Source organism: Camelus dromedarius, chromosome 10 (assembly GCF_036321535.1).
Source record: "Camelus dromedarius isolate mCamDro1 chromosome 10, mCamDro1.pat, whole genome shotgun sequence".
NCBI lineage: Eukaryota > Metazoa > Chordata > Mammalia > Artiodactyla > Camelidae > Camelus > Camelus dromedarius.
Window position 1 is genome coordinate 6,370,337 of NC_087445.1, and position 23,758 is coordinate 6,394,094.

Sequence of the window (23,758 nt, forward strand, 5' to 3'; positions counted from 1 at the left end):
CACTTGGTTTGTTTTGCCTTTTTTTTGAAAGAAAAAGATGTCTTCAATTTATTTTCTCTAACTGTGTCTTTTAAAGATTATTGGAGTTGATTTACCCCAGAATTTAGCACACTTGAGTTGTTTTTCATTATTTTTTTGTTTCCTCTATTAAAATATGTGCATAATACTGTATTGTGGTTTAAAAAGAAAACCTACTCCGAAGTCAGGTGACCTGGGCTTTGCTTGCTATTTTTGGTACTTGACTAGTTATCTGATTTTGAGTCAAGGCATTATGATTTCACTGTGAAAGTGGCAGCGAGGTCTGCACAGCACACCCAGCTGGGCGATCTCTTAAGGACATTTTAGTTGTTGCACTGGTATGATTTGTTGTTTGTTGTGAATATGTTCATCTTAGATCTGATCTTTTAAGGAGTTCAAAATACTTAAAATTCTTAAAAGCATTAAAAAGACTCTTAAAATACTGTGGACTTAAATTGTTCTCATACTGGGTTATTTATTACAAAATGAATAGAGTGGTGAAAATAACATTTCAAGATTTTATTTCCTAAGTGGAGTATTTAATCTTTAAGTGTAGCAAATCAGGTAAATGACGGCTAGCCTCTATATTCAGTGTTGGAGCTTAGACTTGGCTTGAGTATACTGATGAGAGGGGCCTTTTGTTTGGGGGAGGCATAATTACTATGTTAATAGGCAAATTACAACAAAATAGGACATAAAAATGTCGCTAACATTGGTGATAAAAGTGAAGCTAAGGCACATATCTGTGCCCTTGTGCAAAACAAAAAAGTTACGTGGTTAAGGCAGGGAAATACTGCGTACTGTACTTCCTTTCTTAGAGATTAACATTAAATTGAGCATGTTAAAGTCAACAAGAAGTCCTACATTAAAGAAACCTGTTTAATTCAGCCTTCTATCCTCTACTATTCTTTTCACTTAACTGTTCTTCAGAGTAATGCTATATCCAGTGAACACATTTGGGGAAAACTGTGCTTAGCAAGTCTCCGCTTCTCATTGCTTATGGCCTTCTCCTCTCTGGAATTTCATCTGTTGTCTTTGGCTTATATAAAGCCTACTCTGCCTTCTGGGATCAGTTCTGTAAAGTCTTCCTAAACTTTGCTAACCAGTTGATATGCTCTGAATGTCAACTGCTGCATTCTCTTTCACTTACAGTTTTGGGGATTTTTGTTTTTCTGCTCTGAAATTTTCGTGGCTAATACTAAAGTAACATTAAATGTGTCTCCTCAACATATTTGTATCTTTCCTCTAATAAACCATAGGCCACCACTGCCTTAGAACGTCAACATTTATTGAACATCTGTTGAATATCAGTTTCTTTTCTAGTTGCTCAAAGTATAGCTGTAAGTAGAGGGTTTACATAGTAGAAATGTAGGAAGACAGACAGTGAACAAAACATACATATGGCCTGTTAGGTAGTGACAAGTGCTTTGGTGGAAAACAATAAGGAGACTAGTTCAGGAAGAAGGTTATTTTATTTTATTTTATTTTATTTTAATTTATTTTATTTTAATTAAAACATTGTTGATTTATAGTGTTGTGTTTCTGGTGTACAGCATAGTGATTCAGTTACACATATATATATTATATATATAATAACTCTTTTTCATTTCAAGTTACTGCAAGATACTGAATATTGAATATAGTTCCCTGTGCTATACAGTAGGACCTTGTTGGTTATCTATTTTACATACAGTAATTTGTATCTGCAAATCCCAAACTCCTAACTTATCCCTCCCCTTGTATTTTATATAAGGTAGTCAGAAAATGCCTCTTTGAGAAGATGACATTTAAATAGAGGCTTGAATATCTTGGAGGGTGAGTAGCTTTTCAGGAAGAGGGACAGCTAATTAGAATGCCCTGTAATATGAATGTTCTTACTGTGTTTGTAGAACACAGGGAGTTTAACGTGACTGGGCAAGGTGAGCTTGGGAGAAAGTCATGTAGGGACTATGACCGGAGAGATGGGGACCGGGAGTGCTCCAGGTGTTTGATGTGGAGGACTTGATACCCCAGATTTTGTGTCCCATCCCCAGTGTTTATGATTTACTAGTCCCAGGATTGTAGGAGAACTTGCATTTCTAACAGGTTCTCAATTGAGAGCCACTGGACTAAGGGGACAGATTGGAAGTAGAGAGACTGTTGGGAGGTAATAATTTCAATGAGAGATCATACCAGCTTGGGTTGGATTGGTAGCAGTGGAGGTGGTAAGAAGTGGAAAGATTTAGGGTAATTTGGAAGGCCAAGCCAGTAGGTTTTACTGATGGATAAAAGTGTGAGGGTAAGAGCAAGAGAGTTGTCACGCGGAGTTAGCAAGGTAGAGACTTCCAGGGAGAAGTGTTCATCAGAAGTCTAGTTTTGATATGTTAAGTGAGACGTACTTGATTAGGTACATAATTGGGGATAATGAGAAGGCAGTTGGAGGAGAGTTTCAGGCTACAGACAGGTTGTACAGCTGCCAATATATATAGGTAGTATTTAAAGCCAAGGAACTAAATCAGTGGTTCTTCATAGAAGTGATTTTACCCCCCCTAGGGGGCTCTTGGCAAGGTTTGGAGACACCCTTTCAACATCTGGCGAGGCTGCTGTTGACATCTAGTGAGTAGAGGCCAAGGATGCTGCTAACATTCTCAGATGCACGGCACAGCCTTCCACAACAAAGGATATCTGGTCCAAAAGTGTTAATAGTGCCAAGGTTGAGAAATCCTGATTGGATGAATTTTAGAGTGTTGGTAAACACATTTGGGGAAGACTGAGCCCTGTCTCACTCTTAGCTTCCAGTTCAGAGAGATTGAGAGAAAACCAGCAAAGGACATGAACAGACAGGTACTCTGAAAGCAAGTGGAGAAACTTTTTCTGTATGAGAAAGATGGTGAACGAACTGTTAAGTGCTGTTGCTTCAAGTACTCATCATGGATCGAGTATTAACCTTTGGATTTAGTAAAGGGAAGGACCTCTATGATTATGATAGAGGTTTTAAAGGGTGATGACGGCAAAATTCTGGTTAGAGTGGACTTAGAAAATATCAGGACATAAGAGTTTTGAAGTAAAGAGAATCAGAGACATGGGGGCAGTAACTGGTGAGGGGAGTGGCGGTGGTGTCGAGGAAGTCTGCTCTTTGTATTCTGAGATGGGAAGCTCTGCAGCATGTGTGTTTGCGTGTGTGGAGGAGGACCTGACTTAGGAGAAGAGTATCGGGTAATTGTTTTCTCCCAGAAACTACAAAGAGAAAGAAGTTACCACTAGCTTTACTCCCCAGAATAGATTTGATAGATAGATCTAGACAAGCAGGCAGACACGTTTGTTACACTGACTAAAGTGTGAGGGAGAGGGTTTCCTTGTCTGTCAAGCCATCATTTTCCTCAGCTAGAGCTGCTTTTCCTTGTCAGTAGCAGTGGTACTTTCCCAGTCCGTCTGAACTACTTTTTGTGGTCACCCCTTTCAGAAATAGAGGGAAAGCACCCCACTCTCAACATCATTGCTTCAGTGAAATTGAATAGAATGAGGCTGAGATTTTTTCCAGAGCTGGGATGGTGACGAAGCACATCCTCAGACTGTAATTCCAGTTTACACACGTTAACATTTGTGCTTCAGTCTCCCTAGTTATAACATAAGTTGTCCCAGGTCCACAACCCAGCCTGCCTTGCTTACCACACTATGCTTAGAACAGAACTAGGCACACACAGGAGCTCCCAGTATAGTTTCCGCTGGAAGACCAAAGCTAAATGTGGGCCCTAATTCTTCAATGGGATACGTAGAGTAATTGCTGTGTATTCAAGCTAGATTTTTTTAAAAAAGCTATTCAGACCCATTTTCCTCTCCTTTCCACAGAGGGAAGGGAATCTCCACTGTGTTGTGGTTATCTAATGCTCCTTCGTAACAAACTACTCCACAGCTTAGTGGCTTAGAGCAAAACCAGTCATTAACTTTATTGATGAATGAGCAGTTTGGCGAGGATTGGTGAATACTGCTGGAGCAAACTGACTGGGCCTGGAGATGTGGCTTTCAAGAGGGCTTGCTCACGTAGCTGTTTAACTGCTACATGTATTCATCTAGGAGTGCAGTCGGGGTCTTGGTTCCTCTCCACGTGGGCCTCTCTGCAGGGCTGCTTTCTCTTCCTCACAGCATGGTTGATAGGTTTCAAGAGCAAGTATTTCAAGAAAAAGGAAAGCTGTCAGTTTTTTAAAGTCTGGCCCCCCAACTGCCCCAGTGCCATTTGTCCCATATTCTGATGGTCAAGCAGTCTTAGCTTGCCCAGATTTAAGGGTCATAGGCCCAGCTGCTTGCTGGGTACGATGTCATAGAATTTGTGGTTGTCTTAATCTACCACACACACTGTGATCCCTGAAGGGGAAAAATGTTGGAGGAGCACATTTTTGTTCTCCAGTGTTCACTCTCTCTCAAGGGAGAACTAGGGACTCATCTGCTTATTGAATGCTGTAGAAGGAACAGGGTACACCTGACCGAGCACCCACCTTTGGCGAAACAGTCTGTCCAAAGGAAGCATACATTCTAGTCGGCTGTCTTATTAGCATTTGGTAATAAGGTTAGTGAGAAAGGCTTGGCTCTTGTCGGGAGAAGAGAAGGCCTTTGATTTTCATTTTTGTTGAAAAATGTGGTAATACAGATATAACAAAATTTACTGTTGTAACCATTTAAAAATACGTAGTTCAGTGGTGTTTAAGTACATTCATTCAGTGTTGTGTTACCATCACAATCATCCAGAACTTTTTGTCATCCCAAGAGGGAACCTCGTAGCCATTAAGCAGCCACCATTCCTCCCTTATTACCCCAGCTCCTGGCAACCACTAATCTGCTTTCTGTCTCCTATGGATTTACCTGTTCTGGATCATATAAATGAAATTATGTAATACAGGCATACTGCGAAGATTGTGTGGGTTCAGTGCCAGACCACCTTAATAAAGCTAATGTTGCAATAAATTGAGTCCTATGAATTTTTTGGTTTCCCAGTGCATATAAAAGTTATGCTTACACTATACTGTAATCTATTACGTATGCAATAGCATTATGTCTAAAACACAATGTGCATACCTTAATTAAAATACTTACTGCTGAAAAATGCTAGCCATCTGAGCTTCAGTGAGTTGTAATCTTTTTGCTGGTGGAGAGTCTTGCCTTGATGTTTGCGGCTGCTGACTGGTCAGGGTGGTGGCTGCTGAAGGTTGGGGTGGCTGTGGCATTGTTTTCCAGTAAGACAACAGTGAAGTTTGCTACATTGACTGACTCGTCCTTTCACAAGTGATGAGGTCTAGGGTCCTATTGAGCAATGGCCCATGACTTTTCAACCTTCATCCACAAAGTGAAATTAAATTTCCCACAGCATCTAAGATTGGTTGCTGGGGGGGGAAGCTCCACTGGAGAGATTCAAGATTACATGGAAATCAGCTCCAGGCTAGATTTCACATGAGATTCTGTAGGGGTTGAAACATTGATGCCCAACCCAGCTTGTGGGCCTGACGTCTAATCAATCAAATATTTCCTTGGTAATTGTTGGGCATTCATTAATGCCCATAATAGTTAATATTCCAATCTCAATTCCAATCCAATTACTCAGTGAATGGAGAATAAACCTGCATATTACAGTTTCAGAAAATTAAAATCTCTACTTGATGGTATCATTAAGTCAGCCTATTTTAATTTCTCCCTTGTACTCCTACCCACTGAAAAGTCTGCTCATCAGAGCAGTCTCTAGTGAGGCACAGGACATGAGTACTGGACCTCTGACGGCATGTGGTGACAGGTACCTTGTACGTGACCCAGTGCTGCACCTAGAGCCCAGCATTTTTGGGGTCCTGATTCCAGAGCCTGCTGTTGAGCAGGTTGCCCAGTCACCCTGGGCTTCAAGGACATCATCTCAGACTCTGTCTGATTTGACCTGGCCAAGGGCTGGGAAGCAGGGAGGAGGCCTATCAGAGCTCAAAGACTGAAGACTCACTCAGAAGGGGTTCCTAAGTTCTCACACAGAAGTTTCAGCCTCTGGCCTCAGATGCCAGGGGATGACAAGTAATACAAGAGCTAACATTTGTTGAACAGTTAGTATGTTGTGTTTCAGTCTCAGCACTTTGCATGTGTTGTCTCAGTTCCCTTAACTTTATGAGGCAGGCGGTGACTCCATTTAATAGAAGAGGAGAATGTTTAAGCTAAACATCTTTTCTGGTGGTGGGGAGTCCTACCAGAGGGTGTGTTAACGTGGTATTTGCAGGACTGAGGAAATCTTCGGTTGGCATCTATTTTTGAACCACTGCAAACATTTCTCACTTGCCGCTTCTTCCCCGGTCATAGAGGCTGGGCAGGGGTGTGGTCAGGGCTGGGTGGGGAGCAGCATTCCACAGCCTCTGACCCAGAGATTTGGCCCTTGGCAACTAGATAGGGTTCTTAAGGGTGGGAGAGCAGTTTGTGCTTGTATGTCCCCCAGGGCCACAAGAGGGCAGTACTGGCCCACACTGCAGCCTCCCTCCCTGTGGCCATTCTTGGGAAGATCAGAGCCATGGTTCTCAGCCCCACCAGCATCTTCTTTTTTTTTTTTTTTTTTTTTTTAAATAACTATCGTCTCATGCTCCCTTTGTCATCTTGAAGTGAAATTAATTCCTAATAAGACTTACCTAAGCAAATAATATGATACTTTAACTCTGAAGGGAGGAAAAAAGGGAAAGTGATGTGTAATAAACCAGTGGGTCTCAGTATGTGATGCTTGGACATGGCTACAGTAGATGAACACAGTAGAGTTAGTTTGGTGCTTTGCCCATCAGTAGATCACTGACAATAAAGAATTAGAAATGCAGGTGGATGTAGATGGTTGTATTCCTGACAAATTCACTGTGATTTTCTGAAATGGTAAACAACTCTTAGTAAAGTTAAAAATAAAGTAGAATACCATTTTCCCTTTATTGCAGTCTTGGAAATTTCAGTATATATTAAAACTGCGAAAATGTTTTTATTTATATGTAATAGAGAGTTAGATTCAATGTTCCTATAATTATAAACAGCCTTTTTCGTTTGATCCTACTTGAAAGTCTAGCAGGATATCTGAAAATTCTTTTTTGTGAAGAACTGCCTTCACTGAGAACTGCAGCTGGTACCAGAGGATAGAAGATGCTCTGTCTTTCCACTCCAGCGTAGGTTCCCTGAGAGCCGGGGCTTTGTGTTATGGGTCCTCGAGCTCTCCAGAACGCCCATCACAGCACTCAGCACAGACTCACCAAGTACACTGAGCTGAATGAGTCCTTTCTCTACACCTGAGGGTGACTCTCGTCTAGCCAGATTATCTTGACTGGTCAACTTTAGGACCTAGACCTTGAATATGAATGCTGATGTAAACCTAAACCAGGCAGGAGGTACCCCAAATAGTCTGGCAGAGAGGAAGATCCAGGGCTTCCCATTTGTTTAGGCAAGGTCCATCCACCCAGAAGGGCCCTTTACTCTTTACATACACATACTCTTTTTGCAGTTCCTGAGACAAAAAAAAAAGTATATCCTTGTGAAAGAAAACAGGTAATTGGTTCCAAACTCACTTTCTGGCCAGAACCAGCCAGTGGCCCTGGTTAGGATAGAAGGATAAGGAAGCTTCTTGGAGTCCCATGGGGGAAGGGCTCAAACCCAACCTTTGCTGGCCATGTTGCAGCTTTGCTAGCTGGTGCCTGGTAAGCTGTGTGCGAGCAACACACCATCACCTCGGGCCTCCCCACAGCCTCGCCGACCTGGCTGCCACCGGCACGTTGCTGCCCATTGGAAGGTTTTGTTTCAGGTTTTGGCCATAGCAACTCATGTTCCTTCCTCACCTGCCTAGCGTCCATTTATGGCTTTTACAGCAGGAAGGTAGGTAGGCTGATAACCAGACTGGTAATCACAGGGGTTTCTATAAATGAGTGGGGGGCAGACTGAAATCAGTGAGTCCTGCACTTCATTCAGTCAAGTTCCATGTCTCCAATTTTTTTTTTAAACCATGAATTATTTATGCCTTTTATTTATCTTGAAATGATCCAAAGAGAGGATTAAGAGGTGTGTGGTGTAACGTGACTTGCTGGTGAATGGTCAACTTTATACACATCTCTGCTCAAGACCAGTCTACAGAGGGTGCTGAGGACAGTCAAGTTTCATTTATTTGAGTACAGCCATGATCAGAGATGTTCCAAATAAGGTCATGATTTACAGCATCAATTATAGAATTTCCTCTGATCATTTGATTGGATCACACAAATTTAAATTTCAATTAAAGCTGTGCTTTCAAATTTTCTTATCCTTTTCTCTGAATGTGCCAGAGCATGATGACAAGAGTACCACAAATTCCTAAAAATATACCCAAACGAGCGTATCTCAGCACACTGTCATTTGTTCACCTTAAGAAGAATCTAGAATACTTATCACCAAGGATACTGCAACATGGTTTGGGATGGGAGATTGAGATTTGCGCCTAATTCTATTTTGGACCACTGATAGAAATGATTCTCACTTCATTTTAGAGTTTCCATAATTATAACAACTATCTCTGAAGGATTTTTGTCCACACTGATTTGGATGAAATTTTCTGGAGCTGATGGGGGCTCCAGAGTATTGAACTGGGACTGCAGTAACTCAGGGGGCATAAAATGTCCTTTTCTTTTGAGTAAGCGTCCAGAGATGACCTCAAATGACCCAGTCAGATGGACCACAAGGAGCTTTACCTCAGCCGTCTTTTCTTCCTTTCCGGACTCATCACGCTTCAGAGGTGCACCGTCTTTTCCTTGTATTAAGATGTCTCTGTATACTTTCTTCAGAGCTGAACAGGCTAGAACTACATGCTGTCCAGAGGCTACATCTCTGTGGGGAGGAAAAAAAAGCAGGGAAGGAAGTAGGGGGAGATGCTAAAGAGTGAAGACATTTAAAATAATTGGTGTCAGGTCTAGTTTGAGGACTCCAAGTCCTAGTTCTCTGACAGTGGAAGGCGTTACGAATAGTGGCCAAGTATCAGGCAGTCCTGGTTTTGAGGTAAAGATCTTCAGCTAGTGAGCCATCTTGGGTAAGGTTTTACCTCCCTGAGCATCAGTTTATCATCTGTTAAATGGGGCTGCTCAGAGTACCTGCCCATGGAACTGGTGAGGAAGTTTATCAAGGTGCCCGGCACACACTGCCGCTTGGTAGGATGTGGCTCAGCTGCCACTTGTGGACATGGGTGGCTGCCAGCAGGTGCCGGCATCCTACACACAGCTCAGCTCAGACTCTTCCTCAGGTGTTCAGTGATTTGAATTCCACAACTGGCTTCTCTCCATTCCTACTCTACAGTGTGCTGGAAGAGTCTGGGGACGTTACCAGTGCAGAGCTGGAGAAAGCAGGAGAAAAGGGAGCATCAGTCCCTGTGAGGTCAAGGTGAGTGGGATGTGAGAAGCTTCCAGGGATGCGCTAAGGAAAAAAACCTGAGCCAGAAGTAGAAGTAGAGCGACAAGGCACCAATAAGAGAAATCCAGTGTGGTCCCAGACCGTACATGCGGGTGAGCCCTGCTCCCACCAAGCCCATGTGTACCGTCCCCGGGGCCAGGAAGGAACTAAGTAAAGGGGTGAAGGGCAAATGCTAGACTGGGTACTTAGTAGAAAGTTCAGTTCAAAACAATTCTGAAGGGCCTGCCTTGATCTATGGCCAGTGTGGACTGGGGACCTAGTGGGTGGAGAGTCATCAGCAACAACCTTATGTCCCCGAGCCTTCCAGCTCTTCCCTCGGGCCATGAGTGAGAGCTTTTTTATTCTGAGCCTGGAGGTCTGTTATCTGCTCTCCTGAGGATCTTCACTTCTGCTTCTATCACAGGTCAGTATATTTGATCTCTGACAAGTCTATTTATGTTAGAGACCCGGGTGGGCAGGAAGTTTCAAACCCTGAAACCCTAAACCTTTATTAAAACCCTAAGCCCATACAAAGACAGGGCTGCCAGCCATGTTTGTGCAGTGTGAAAAAAGCAAACTGAATTTTAAATCATAAATATACTCCAATATCATATATGGCCCTGATGGTTTTAGATTTATAAAACTTTATCTCAGGAAGATTTAGAACCCATTTCCTGCAACTTCTTTATCCTCCGTGTCCCAACCAGGATTCCCAAGGCTCAGGCCCGCAGGTGGGTAGGGAGGACCTGGTTTGCTCGGAGGTGTGCTACAGAGCTGGACAACCCTCGTGGCCACTTATCTGTTGACTTACAGATGACCCCAGATCTTCGCAGTTGTCAGAACTTGCAGTAGGAGGGAAGTAACAGTGGTGGCTAACATGTGGCTATGACAGTGGTGTCATCAGTTACTTTTTTCAGCACTTACTATATGTATTAGGTATTATTCACCTCACTAATTCCTCACAACAATCTGTGAGTAGAAACTGTATTTGTTCCATTTGCAGATGAAGAAATAGGCTCTCGGAAGCCAGTAGCTGACCAAGACTCCCAGCGAGTAACAATGGGTTTGTCTAGAAGTTTGATTCCATTAGGTTGTGTCAGTGGCTGATATGAAATTGTTGGTTACTTGATAGAGGCGCATTCCATCTCTGGGATCCATCTCTGGGATCGGTTGGCTGTGATTTCAAGAGTGTTTTTTGCCCTGTACTTTCTGATGGGTTTTCTTTATTCATTGACTTGTCTAAGGCCTGATGCTCTCTTACCTTTGTAAAATGTCATGCAGGGTGCAGAGCCATGGAATCCTGTCCTGGAAAGAAAACAGACACACAGTGGCTTTTCCAGGTACTGTTTGTACAGAACATAGTTCATCATGTTCTTCAGTGTTAAGGTCCAGAGAGGTCTTAGTGTTTTTGAGAAGTAGGCCATACTCAGGACTGAAGGGTCAAGTCCCTGGGCATTTAAGCAAAAGCATCTTCCTAGTCCAAGCATCAGAGGCTCTTCTCACAATAAGAATTGCCCTAAAATGCCACTATGTAACTAACCTCCCCCATCTCCATCTCCCCATTGTTAATATATTTTCCCTGTTTCTGACAAGTTTACAAATCTTTTACTGAACTGCATGATTCTTTAGGTGCCTCTGAACTCAAATGTGGAGAAGTATTCACAGAAACCCTTATATAAGTCAGCTGCCCCCAATCCTATTTTTCAAACCTTCCAAAACAAAGCTCCTATAAAAACATTATGAGAATTTTGTATTTTTCCAAAGAGAAGGCAGAGGAAGTTCACAAAGGACACCCTAGAGTGTTTCACAAAGAAATCCTCTTGGGATAAATATTGATTGGCCATAATACATTAAAAAAACAAACCAAACTTTTTATTGTGGAAATTTTAAACATACACAGGAACAGACAAAATAGTACAAAACAAACTTTTATGGTGCTCATAATCCAGATTCAATAATTTTAAACTCACAGTCTGGTTTTATATCTGTCCCAACCATATCCTCACCCGTGTCCCCATCCTTTATCATTCAGAAAATATGATGCATCTTTAAAAGTACATGCTCTTAAACATCTGACTACTCCCATTTTATTTAGGGTTTTTGTGTTTATATAATAGAGACTGACCTCCATTTGTTTTTCTTGTCCACATTAAATTTTGGTATCAAGGTTATAGTAGCCTCATAAAATAAGTAGGGCGGCTTATAAGGAGACTGGGGAAACCACTGTGCACTCTGTCCTGCCTCTGCTGCCCTCCCCCTCAGTTACCCAGTAAGGATGCAGTAAAAATCTAGGAGGAGGGCGCTCACCAAGAAGCTGACCATGCAGGCATCCTGATCTTGGACTGTCACCCTCAGAACTGTGAGAAACAAATGTCTATTGTTGAAGTCAACCTGTTATGGGTGTTCCATTATAGCAGTCTAAGCTAAAACTCATCTGAAAAACTGTCTGGGCCTGGGGACTTTTTTGAGGAGAGATCTCTGATTACAGATTAAATTTTTTTAATGAGCATTGTGTTACATGCAGGTTTTCTATTCTTGATTCAGTTTTGGTAACTGTAACATTTGAGATAGCAGGAAGCTGGATTCTAAAGCCAAATGCTTTAGAATCAGCAAAGTTATATTTTTATTTGGGGGGAAAAAAGCAGACTGTGTCTCTGAGCACTGTCTGTGCCATCAAATCACAGCCATCCAAAACTACTTTCCCACAGGAATTTATATTTTTCTACAAAAGTGTCCAATTTTACCTAATCCTTTTTTTGTTCTTTTTAAAAAAAATTGAAGTATCATTGATTTACAATGTTGTGTAAGTTTCAGGTGTACAGCAAAATGATTCAGTTATACACATATATTTTCTTTTTCAGACTCTTTTCCATTATAGTTTATTACAAGATATTGAACAGAGTTCCCTGTGCTACACAGTAGGTCCTTACTGTTTATTTTATATATAGTGGTATGTATATGTTATTTTCCAAGATTTCTAATTTATTTCTTCCGTCCCCTCTTTTCCCTTTGGTAGCTGTAAGTTTGTTTTCTATGTCTGTGAGTCGTTCTGTTTTATAAATAAGTTCATTTGTCTCACTTTTTAAGATTCCACATGTAAGTGATATCATATGATAATTGTCTTTGATTTACTTCCCTTAATATGATAATCTCTAGGTCCATCCAATTTGCTGCAAATGGCATTATTTCCTTCTCTTTTACAGCTGAGTAATATTCCATTATATAGATATACAACATCTTCTTTATCCATTCATCTGTTGATGGACATTTAGACATTGTTTCCATCTTTTCCAGATATATGCCCAGGAGTAGGATTGCAGGATCATAGGGTAACTCTATTTTTAGTTTTTTAAGGAACCTCCATACTGTTCTCCATAGTGGCCGCACCAATTTACATTCCCAGCAGCAGTCTAGGAGGGTTCCTTTTTTCCCACACCCTGTCCAGCATTTATTATTTGTAGACTTTTTGATGACGGCCATTCTGACTGCTGTGAAGTGCTACCTCATTGTAGTTCCGATTTGCATTTCTTTACTAATTAGCAATATTGAGCATCTTTTCATGTGCCTGTTGGCCATCTGGATGTCTTTTTGGAGAAATGTCTATTTAGGCCTTCTGCTTATGTTTTAATTGTTTTTTTTTTTTTTTTTTTTTTTTTGATGTTGAGCAGTATGAGCTGTTTGTATATTTTGGAAATTAATCCCTTGTCGGTCTCATCACTTGCAAATATTTTCTCCCATTCCATAGGTTGTCTTTTCATTTTGTTTATGGTTTCCTTGGCTGTACAAAAGCTTTTAAGTTTAATTAAGTCTCATTTGTTTATCTTGTTGTATTTCCAGTACTCTAGGAGACAGATCCAAAGAAATATTGCTGTGATTTATGTCAAAAAGTGTTCTGTGTTTTCCTGTATGAGTTTTAGAGTATCTGGCCTTACATTTAGGTCTTTAATCCATTTTGAGTTTAACTGTGTGGGTTTATTTCTGGGCTTTCTGTTCTGTTCTACTGATCTATCTGTTTTTGTGGCAGTACCATACTGATTACTGTAGCATTGTAGTATAGTCTGAAGTCAGGGAGCATAATTCCGCCAGCTCCATTCTTCTTTCTCAAGATTATTTTGGCTAGTTGGGCTCTTTTGTGTTTCCATCCAAATTTTAAAAATATTTTGTTCTAGTTCTATGAAAAATGCCATTGGTAATTTGATAGGGACTGCATTGAATCTATAGATTGCTTTGGGTAGTATGGCCACATTCACAATACTGATTCTTCCAAACCAAGAACACAGTATATCTTTTCATTTGTTTGTATCATTTTCAATTCTTTTCATCAGTGCCTTGTATTTTGAGGTACTCCTAAGTTGGATGCATTTAGATTTACAATTATTATTATCTACTTGGACTGATCCCTTGACCATTATGTAGTGTCCTTTTTGTCTCTTACAACAATCTTTATTTTAAAGTCTATTTTGTCTAAGTGTTGTTACTCCACTTTCTTTTGATTTTCATTTGCATGGGATATATTTTTACACCCTCTCACTTTCAATCTGTATGTATGTCTAGATCTGAGGTGCACTTCTCACAGGCAGCATATGCATGGGTCTTGTTTTTGTATCTTTTCAGCCAGTCTTTGTCTCTTGATTGGAGCATTAATCCATTTACATTTAAGGTAATTATCGATATGTATGTTCTTACTGCCGTTTTGTTAATTGTTACGGATTTGTTTTTGTAGGTCTTTTTTCTCCTTCTTTTGTTTTCTTCTCTTGTGATTTGATGACTATCCTTAGTGGTATGTTTGGATTCCTCTTTCCTTTTTGTGTGTATATCTAATATATATGGTTTGTAGTTAACAGAAGTTTTGATATAGCAGTCATTATATATATACACATACATGATTGTTTTTAATTGTTAATCTCTTAATTTCAAAGGCATTTTAAATACCCTGCACTTGTACTCTGCTCTCCTCACAATTACTGGTTTTGATATCATATTTTACATCTAATTGTTTTGTGTATCCCTTAACTGTTTATTGTGGATACAGATGATTTTACTACTTTTGTCTTTTAATCTCCTTACTAGTTTGTGTGGATGACTTCCTACCTTTACTGTATGTTTGCCTTTATTGGTGAGCTTTTCCATTTCGTACGTTTCTTGTTTCTAGTTGTGCCCTTTTCTCTTCCAACTAGAGAAGTTCCTTTAGCGTTGTTGTAAAGCTGGTTGGGTGGTGCTGAATTCTTTTAGCTTTTGATTGTCTGTAAAGCTTTTGATCGCCATCAAATCTGAAGGACAGCCTTGCTGGGTAGAGTATTCTTGGCTGTAGGTTTTTCCCTTTCATCACTTTAAATGTATCATGCCATTCACTCTCTTCTGGCCTGTAGAGTTTCTGCTGAAAAATCAGCAGGGAGTTCCTTTGTATGTTATTTGTTGCTTTTTCCTTGTTGCTTTTAATATTTTCTCTTTATTGTTAATTTTTGTCATTTTGATTACAGTGTGATTTGGTGTGTTCTTCTTTGGGTGACTTGTCTAAGTTCCTTTCTCTCCTCTATTCCTATTGTGCATAATCAAGCTTTTCTACTATATTCATGAACTAATGGGGGTGAGAACACTGTTATTTATATGGTGATCTTTAAAAAAAAATTTTTTTTAGCCTCCTGGCTATATTTTCTAAAACATTTCCTCTAACAGAAAGTTGCAACAGAGTAGGGTGACTGGAACTTGAAGACTCACCAGTCAGTAGGATGGGCTGTTTCCCAGCTAGGATCCAGTCCTACAAAGATGTGGTACCTTCACGCCTGCAGGAAAGGCAGTGCAGGCCACATACTTGGTAAAGCGGTATACTTAGGATCAAGGCGACTAACGTCAAGAGTGTTTTACATGCAAATGTGGGCATCCAGCTTCAAGTCGCAGAAATGATGACACTTTGTGTGTATGTATGTGTGTTTGATAATTGATTTGTTTAGATGTCAACTTTCATAAAATTAAGGAGTCTTCTTAACAGCATATGGGGGGCCACAGTGAGGTACCTTCTTAAGCTCTTGGAAAAGAAGGAAATAAGCTTGTTCTTAAAGGCTTTAATTTAAAGATCAATACTTAAAAGAGAGGGGCAGAGATGAATAAACTCATCCAAAGGAGTAAGGGTGACCCTCAGGCTAGCAAGACATCACTGTGATTGAACCGCATATTTTTACACATATAAAGGAAGCATGTCTGTCCCAGTGAGGCTTGACGGACGTGAAAGCCCCAGGCAGGAGCCTCCACTGCAGATTTAAACACTGTCCAGAGGACATGGGGTTCTGGTCATAGGACTTTGAACATCATGTTCTCAGTAGCAAACTTCTTCCTATAAAGGGATTAGAAACCTTTAGAAACCTTAGCCCTAACTCTCCTACTCTTCTGATTGCATGTTCACTGAGAAGCCTGATTGTATGTCGGCTTCTGAGATCAGATCAATGTGAGTGTTACGAGCCATGTGGCAGTTAAAATTCTCCTGTAAGTTAATCAACTGGCAGTTTTGGTTTTATGTAGGAACCTTGTGAACCTGGGGTTCTCATATGAGACATATCAGGGTTTGAGCCTGCAAGACAGGGCCTGACTACCGTGATCATTGAGCACTGGGGATATAAATATGAACGTTGCAGTCCCTGTCCTCAAAGGAGTGACAGCCCGATGATGGTGGATGATCAATTAAACTACCCACAGGGCAGTGAGGAGGGCTCAAGGAATTATACTAAGACGGGCTATGATAAGACAGTAGGGGAAGAGGTCAATTTTGACCAGACTCTAGGATAAAGGATAAAGAGGATTTCAACTGAAGTAGGGCCCACCAAGCAGTGGAAGGGCAAGACCAGGAGCATTAAAGCTGGTTTCCCAAGACCCTTGAGTAAATGGATGAGGGAGGAGCTTAGCACTGGTGAGCAGGAGGTGTGGGAGCTGATATGTGAAGAAGGTCAAGAGACACCATCAGGGATATGGTCAAGACCTTAAGTGACCTGCTAAGGAATTTGGACTTTATTGTCAGGGTCTTAGGGAGGACTTAGACACACAAGCTCCAAATTTTGTATTCATTGACATTTGTGAATAAAGAAAGTGATCAAGATCTCCTTTTCACAGGTGCAGAAACTGGGGCAAAATGGAGGAAATATTAGAGCAGATTCACTGAACTGTAGGTATGAATAGTTACTACAGACAATATGATAACTTAAGAAAGTCAAACACAAAGTCTTAGGGAAAAGAGGAGGAAACAACATAAACCAAATGAGTATTTCTACTTGCTGGATCTGATGTTCTAGGTCACCTCATTTCTGATAGTCCCTACATGCAGGGATGTGGCGGGGAAAGGGTACTCCCAGCCCCCAGCCTAGTGCTCAGGCACTTAGGGGTAAATCAGAGCATCATGAGGACAGAGAAAGCTTCCTTGGCCCAAGATTCCAGTGATCTGATGAAAACATCTAGGGAAGCAGTGTCTTCTGGAAGGGGACAATGGTTAAATGAAGCTTGGAGGAACAGATGGAAGAGGAGAGTATTCGGCATTACTGGGGGAGGCAAAGAGAGGGCAAAGAAAGTGGGAGGGGAGCAGAAGGTGGCATGGACGAGTTTTATCTGGTGCAAAAGTGAACTTAAGCCCACAGAGGAAAGAATGCATGTAAAAATAATATGTACCCCCAAAAAGAGGGTAAAAAACTCAAATTCAGTTAGCAGATATTTTTGGAAGATGAAACCAAGAGTGATGTATTCTGTGAAAGAATTTTTCAACACTGGTCAAATTTTCTATACAGGATAAGCACTATATTTATAATCAGGAAAAATTCTCAAAAACTCCTCTTTCAGATAGACTTTGAGGGTGGAGTCTGTTCACGTGTCACTGTGGGCCGCCAGGACAGTATGGACCTGGCGCCTAGAGGAGACTCACTGACTGGCAGCTTGAAAATTCTTTATAATTTTTATTATCACCATCACGCTAATACTGTATCTTAGCTTGGTGGCTTATCTTTCAACACCAGCGCTGTCCAACAGACCTTTCTGCCCTGATGGAAATGTTCTCTACCTATGCCATCTGTGTTAATACCCACCAGTCTGTGTTAATACCCACCAGACACATGTGGTTACTGAACGCTTGAAATGTTGCAGTGCAACCTAGGAACCGGAGTTTATTTACATTTAATTTAATTGAAGTTTAACTGAAATAGCCTTAAGGAGCCATTGGTACATTTAACTCAGGTTCTTTCCTTTCAAATCTAAGCCTTCTGAGCACAAAACCCTCCCCAAACTCTCCTCAGACTCTCTACCCCAAGACAAACCTGTGTCACTGCCTCCATCACTCTACCTGATCTTCAGCCCAGTATCCTGAAGGTGAGGCTGGTTGCCAGGGCAACCAGGAGGGCATTGGTGCTAGCCCAGCTATGACCCACCCTTCACTCTTAGATTTGCTGTGCTCTTGTGAAAAATGTAAACCATCTGCCATTCTACCCCTTTCTCTCCTTGTTCTGCTTCTCTCTAAAGTCAAGCTAACTTGTACAGCTTCCCCTGAATATATTTAGTAACTTGTTATGTTTCTTCCAGTAACTGATAACCTTTTCTTTTGCACAGTAAATTCCTCTTCTGAATTCTACTCCCCACCCTATCCCCATCCATACTGCCCACTTAACAAGCCTCACTGGTGAACAAGGGGAAGGATGTTTAAATGCCATTTTAAAATCCATCCACTTGGGTTGCTTTACTTCCTTAATTTTCATTTGCACTCACCAAGGAGAAAAATACACTAACACTGGCACAATCACATTTTACACACTACACTGAAATGGTTTATGTTACATGTATGTATATATAGATGTGATGTTAGCAACAACAATATGAAGTGATATTTACTAAAGCTTCAGGCATGTCTCTGCACATTTTTTCATATTATCTCATTTAATCCTACCAAGAACCCAATGAAATAGGTCTTGTCAACATCCCTGCTTCACAGGAGGAAAATAAGGCACAGAGAGACTAAGCCATTGCCAAAGGTCACACAAGCTCAGTGGTGGGGCCAGGTTATCTATATTATGTGTCTTATCTTTAATAAACATCATTATTATGTTTAATTAATTATCTGTATCTCTTTTAGGGTTCCCTCTCCCTACCTATTCAAGTTTTGATGGTTCAAGGCTTGAGCCATCGCAAACTCAAGCTGCATTCCCTGAAACAAAAAATGCACCCTCAGAATGCTCTAGAATTAGACCTCATGTGGTTTTATGACTCCAGTGCTTCAAGGCAGGACAAAGAGAAAACAGTGGGATGTAACTGGGGGTGAGCCAACGTCACCGAAAGTGAAAACACCAGTGTTGCTCTTTGGCCGGTTCCATTCTGTACCTCCTCTTTGCACACCCTTGGCACGTGTGCCTGGATGGGGCCCTGCTCTCAGCTGCTCTGTGGACCCAGCCCTCCACTCTGCCCTCACAGTCTCTCCTGAGTTACAGTCAGTCACGCCATGAATCTATAGTTTGTGACTCTGATTTGAGAGAGACTTTCCAGGAAAGGGCCTCATGACAGTGCATAAAGGAATGAGGTGCTACTCATTCATTCATTCATTCACTTACAAATATGCCACAGGTATTTTCTGATATTTACTGGGGATATACAGTGCTTAATAGAAATGGCCACAGTCCGTGCCCTTTTGGAGGTAAAATCTAGCTGCAGAGATAAATATTAATCAAATTCTCACTCCATCAAATGCCACGTTGCAAGGATGATAAGGGATCTTGTGCCATGAGAGTTTATTACAGGAGGTTTTATCTAGTAAGTCAGGGAGCGCTTCCCTGAAGAAGGGGCAGGGGAACTGAGGTGGGCAGCATCAGCAGGGTAACAGAAGAAAGGGGAAGTGTATTCCACACAGTGGGAACAGCAGACTCAAAGGCCCAGCAGGAAGGAGCATGGAGGTAGGAGTGATTGAAAGGGGTCATGGATGGCTCCAGTGGAGACAGTAGGGGGGGACACCCAAAGGGACTGAATAGGGCATGGTCAGTCCAGCCTGACTGTGCATGTGCAGGAGTTTAGGTGTTTGGTCTTGACCCTGAGATCAGTGGGAGACCTCCAGGGAGCCAGATTTGAGTTTGCAAAGATCTCTGTAGCTTTGGGATGGATGCCAGGGTCTCGTGAGATGGTCGGCTGACAGGTCCTGGGGAGAGAAGATGCACTTCCTCACATATGAGGCACGGGGGAGCCTCTGCTCCCTCAGGGATTACATTCTGCAGATTACAGTCCTTTAGCAAAGTGTTTTTGGAAGATCCTGCCAAGCTGGGGCAGAGGGTGGCATCACTCCTGACTCTGAGTTTAGACAGTTCAGGGCCAAAGCTAACATACATGGCAGACCTGCTATGCACGTGGCTTTCAGAGCACTGTCCACGAGTTATCTCATGACTCAGGAACTCCTGCATCAAGCACTGCAGGGATCTCAACCTGCGTCACCCAGCTGGAACATAGGTGCTGGAAACTGAAAACAATGAACCTTACCTGGTCACTCAGCGGTATCCCTTTTCCCATCTTCTGTCGATTTTCCTCTGGGTGATAGTCATCAGCATCGTAGAATTTCCATCCCAGCTTTAAAAACAAAGTGAAAGTATGTATATGGCAGGTAGGGTGGCCCATGGGACAGCCACTTGGGGTTACTAACACAAACGGGCTGGTGTAGAAACACCACCACCACCCTCTTGCCCACCAGCCTGAGGACACCCCTCTCCCACCGAGGTGCAGAGGTTTGTAACACTGCCTCATTATCCCTGCTCTCTGGGCTGCTGCAGGTCCTTTTTTTTAATCCATCACTATTTATAATCACCGAGGAGAAAAAATTGCTCCATTAGGTTTCACAAGTTGCATGGAGGTGTCTGTGCAGAGTTTACAAACCACTCAGGCCAGAAGAAAGGGTGGAGGAAAGGGAGAGAAGCAACAAGACAACATGATGGGACTCGCGACTGAGAGGCATTAGAATGATTACCTCGGATGCCAGCAGGGCGCCGACAGTCGATCTGTGGAGAGAACACAGATGTTCATGGGACTGCCCTTTCCCACCCCGTTTGGTGCCTCCTTCCATCTGAGAAGCCCTGAGAAGTAGAGGGGTACCCACCAGGGTTAAATACCAACAACTTAAGATACTGAAGCAGTAAGATGGATGCTCTTGACCCTGGAGTCTAGAGCATGACTTTAGTTTTCTCCACGCGCTCCAAGGCGAGCAGACTGGAAAGTAGGGAGAGGGAGCAGGTGCCCGGGTTTCAGTTTCCTCATCAGCAAAGGGAAAGGAGGGGCGCTCCCCAGGGTCCTCCCATCCCCAAGAGTCTGGAACGGCGGCAGCTTTGGCCGCCGCCTCCCCACTTCATCCCCCCGCGCCCCAGCCCGCCGGAACCTACTTCCCGGAGCCGCTCACTCCCATCACCAGCACTGCGCCGGGCGCCGCCATCGCCCAAGCTCGGGATCCTTCGCGCCGCCTACCCGGGCGGCCCGCCCCGCCTTCCCGGCCACGGAGGGCGGAGCCGCATGACTCCGCCCTGCCCGCGCGGGCCGACCCCGCCCCCCGTCCGAGACCCCGCCCCTACAACTCCCCTTCTCCCCCACCCCCAGCCCGCCCCTTCCCTGGAGACACCCGGCCCCTTAGTGGAGACACCCGGCCCCTCAGCGGAGACACCCGGCCCCTCAGCCGCCCCGCCGCGCCCCTCCCAGGCCCAGCGCCCAGGCCGGCTCCGCACGGCCGCCAGCGCCTGGTCCCCGGCGGACGCTCCCCGCCTCAGCGCCGAGACCCCGCCCCCAGCGCTCTACGGCTTCCCCGCCTCCCCGCCCCGCCCGCTGCTCCGCCGCGCCCGCGGCCCGCGGGTAAGTGGAGCGTCCGGCCCTCAGGCGGGAGGGAGCCGGCCCCCAGGCCCGCCACTCGCGGCCCCTCTCGGCAGCAGAGGAGCCTCGTCCTTGCAGGCCGGGCCCTCCTGAACCTCCTCCACCGCTGGAAAGCGCTTTTATTAATTTTTTAAAATGTTGTAACAAGAATAAGGAGAAAATAAATTCACGCTCTCCCGCACCGTGAGACAACAAGCAGCCAGTCCCAAAATGATTCACCCTCCCATGTAGATAAATGGGTATGAATATTTTATGAAATTTGGCATCATAATGTACACAGTGTTTTGTAACCTGGCAGTTTGTCACAATAATATGAGGCAGGTATCTTTTGGTGTCAAATAGACTGGACCATAGTGGCACATGTCATGTCTCCGCTACCTAATCTGGTTCCTGTTCTCAGGTGAATTACTTAAGGGGAAGAAGCACCCCTTTAAAGGGCCCTTTTGCTTTAAAACAATGTGTTAATTGTGTGCCATTTAAAGTATTTGATTAAAAGTACTCCCAACGACATTCTGCCCAAATTCCTTTGTTACTCAAGTTTATATTACTCTGTGTCCTTGAAAACAATAAAGCTGACATAAAAGCATTTATCTAATGAATATTGCAATTACCCCTGCACTGACTTTTTTCTTACTTAGAGTGGGTGACACTTCAGTGTTTCTGGATCGAGTTGTGCGGATGAAGAAACTGAGGCCTGGAGAGACGAGGTCACTTGACTAAGGTCTTCAGTTCAGCTGTGGCCACTGAACATTTCTTGACCATCTACCATCTGCAGGACTTCAAAGGTGAATACTGTCACCCTCCAGGTGCTCCCAGGCAGGTAGGGGGATAGATGTGTAAGCATTGCTGTGATTAGTGCTCTGCTTTACCAGCTCAGGCAAAAAAAAAAAAAAAAAAAAAAAAATTCACATTTCTTTCAAAGTTCAAATCAGAATGATTAGCAGAAAGTCTGGCTTTTCTCCCCAGATTTTCCTCCTAAGATATCTCCAAGCACCTCAAATTTCGGTACTAGTCAGGGTGGTGGCAGGAAACAGCACAACTCAAGTTGGGTCATCTGAAAAGGATTCAACAAAGGGATTATTTACCGAGATGCTGGTGAGGTCCGTTAAAGCAATGACGGTGTCCTGGTCTTAGTAACTCGGGGTGTGTGAGGGGATGATGGAAGGGAGCCTCTACTGGACTGGGGTAAGGAGAGAGAGCGCTGTGTGGATAGAGGTGTCTGACAGGAAATGTGGCCTTTGGAAGAGAGATGGGTACCCCTTGTTGACCCAACAGGGACAGAATCAGGACAATGAACAACCTCTCCTCCCCTTCTTCTGCCCTCTGATCTCCTGCTAGTGGCCAAACCCCACTGGCCAATCCTAACTAGAAGGCAGAGAGCTAGAGGGTCTGCTGAGTTGTCCCATGCATGCCAGTCCCCCTGGCACAGAGCAGGGAAGATAACGTTGTAGACTATATCTGGTGGGGTAGAGGAAAGATATTCAACACTTTTGTTCTCAAGTCAGTGAACCAATCCTCTTGTGCTTGCTTCCAGGACAGCAGAGCTCAGAGGTGCCCCTAAGAGCTGAATTTCACTTTTTTTTTTTTCTGACACCTGCTGGTCCTGGTTGTCTCAGAGTTCCTCAGCTGTTACTAATGGGCAACCCTGAGCCCCAGCATTGGTCTGCTATTAGGTCCTGTCTGTCTACTGCAGTACTGCTGTACCAGCTGAGGCACACGGTGCCCTGCAAACCTGAAGAGACCTTGAGTGAGGCACTGCTTCCTGCATGCATTACTATAGTGACCCAAGTCAGCCTGCACCGTGAGTCTTGTCTAGTAATGGTGGCCGTGGAAAGACTCCTGTATGCAGCTGCCCATTACACAGGGGTTAGATGAGGTGCAGGGGGGCGCATCTTCTCTTAATGCGCACAGACACCTCCCTGGGGAGAAAGCAGCTACCAGCGTGGCTGGGTAGGGCAGATGATTCCGTAAAAGTAGCCTCACATCTGAAGTGTCTTATTAAGAAGAGGTTACATCTGTAACCTCTTCCTTTCCAGATGAATTCTTGATCTTGGCTTAATTTTGAGAATTCAAGCAGATGCATAGGAGAGCCCTGCAGACCAAATCCCAGGTCTTAACCAAGCCCAAAAGTCATCTGTTATTCATCTTCCGGAAGTATTGGTTATATGCTTGCTTCACATCTTCATAACTAAAAAGAGTCACTCAAAGGGCCCAGAACAAAGTTTGCACAAAGACAAATAATTTTAGCTACCTCAGTAGATACAGAACAAGCATTTGACAAAATTTAACATCTCTTCATGGTCAACATACTCAACAAATTAGCAATATCAAATCCTCAACCTGATAAAGAGCATCTGTTGAACCCCACAGCAAGTCTTCTACTTAGTGGTAAAGGACTGAATGTTTCCCACATGATCAGGAACAAGCAAGGATGTCTGTTCTCACCCCTTCCATTTAACATTCTACTGGAGGTTCTGGCCAGGGCAATTAGACAAGAAAAAAAAAAAAGGCATCAACATTG

General features: G+C 43.2%; 1 protein-coding gene and 1 long non-coding RNA gene across 3 annotated transcripts; one reads left to right on the plus strand and one right to left on the minus strand.

Annotated features, from left to right (window-relative positions):
• Positions 1-3,919: 3,919 nt before the first annotated feature.
• Positions 3,920-20,879, minus strand: IDNK (IDNK gluconokinase). 2 transcript variants are annotated; one of them, XM_031447191.2, is made up of 7 exons: positions 20,760-20,879; positions 20,351-20,381; positions 19,870-19,956; positions 10,649-10,692; positions 8,697-8,832; positions 5,086-5,207; positions 3,920-4,133 (listed from the first exon to the last, which is right to left on the minus strand). In XM_031447191.2, exons 1-7 carry the CDS (start codon positions 20,807-20,809, stop codon positions 4,064-4,066), a joined length of 540 nt encoding a protein of 179 aa, XP_031303051.2. In that variant the 5' UTR covers positions 20,810-20,879; the 3' UTR covers positions 3,920-4,063. The 2 variants fall into 2 exon arrangements, with proteins under 2 accessions (XP_031303051.2, XP_031303050.2); XM_031447190.2 differs by lacking the exons at positions 3,920-4,133; positions 5,086-5,207 and having other exon boundaries at positions 8,114-8,832.
• On the plus strand, positions 12,252-17,848 carry LOC135322244 (uncharacterized). The gene is made up of 3 exons (XR_010382579.1): positions 12,252-12,305; positions 14,002-14,047; positions 17,655-17,848. It is a non-coding gene; the product is annotated as an uncharacterized LOC135322244 (long non-coding RNA).
• Positions 20,880-23,758: the final 2,879 nt, after the last annotated feature.

Excerpts from the sequence above, each read along its gene's own strand:
- IDNK (XM_031447190.2), bottom strand. The coding sequence starts at position 20,809 with ATGGCGGCGCCCGGCGCAGTGCTGGTGATGGGAGTGAGCGGCTCCGGG. Across the intron at positions 19,957-20,350 it reads GCGCCCTGCTGGCATCCGAG|CTGGGATGGAAATTCTACGA; the intron begins GTAATCATTCTA and ends TTGTTTTTAAAG. Across the intron at positions 10,693-19,869 it reads GGATACCGCTGAGTGACCAG|GACAGGATTCCATGGCTCTG; the intron begins GTAAGGTTCATT and ends TTTTCTTTCCAG.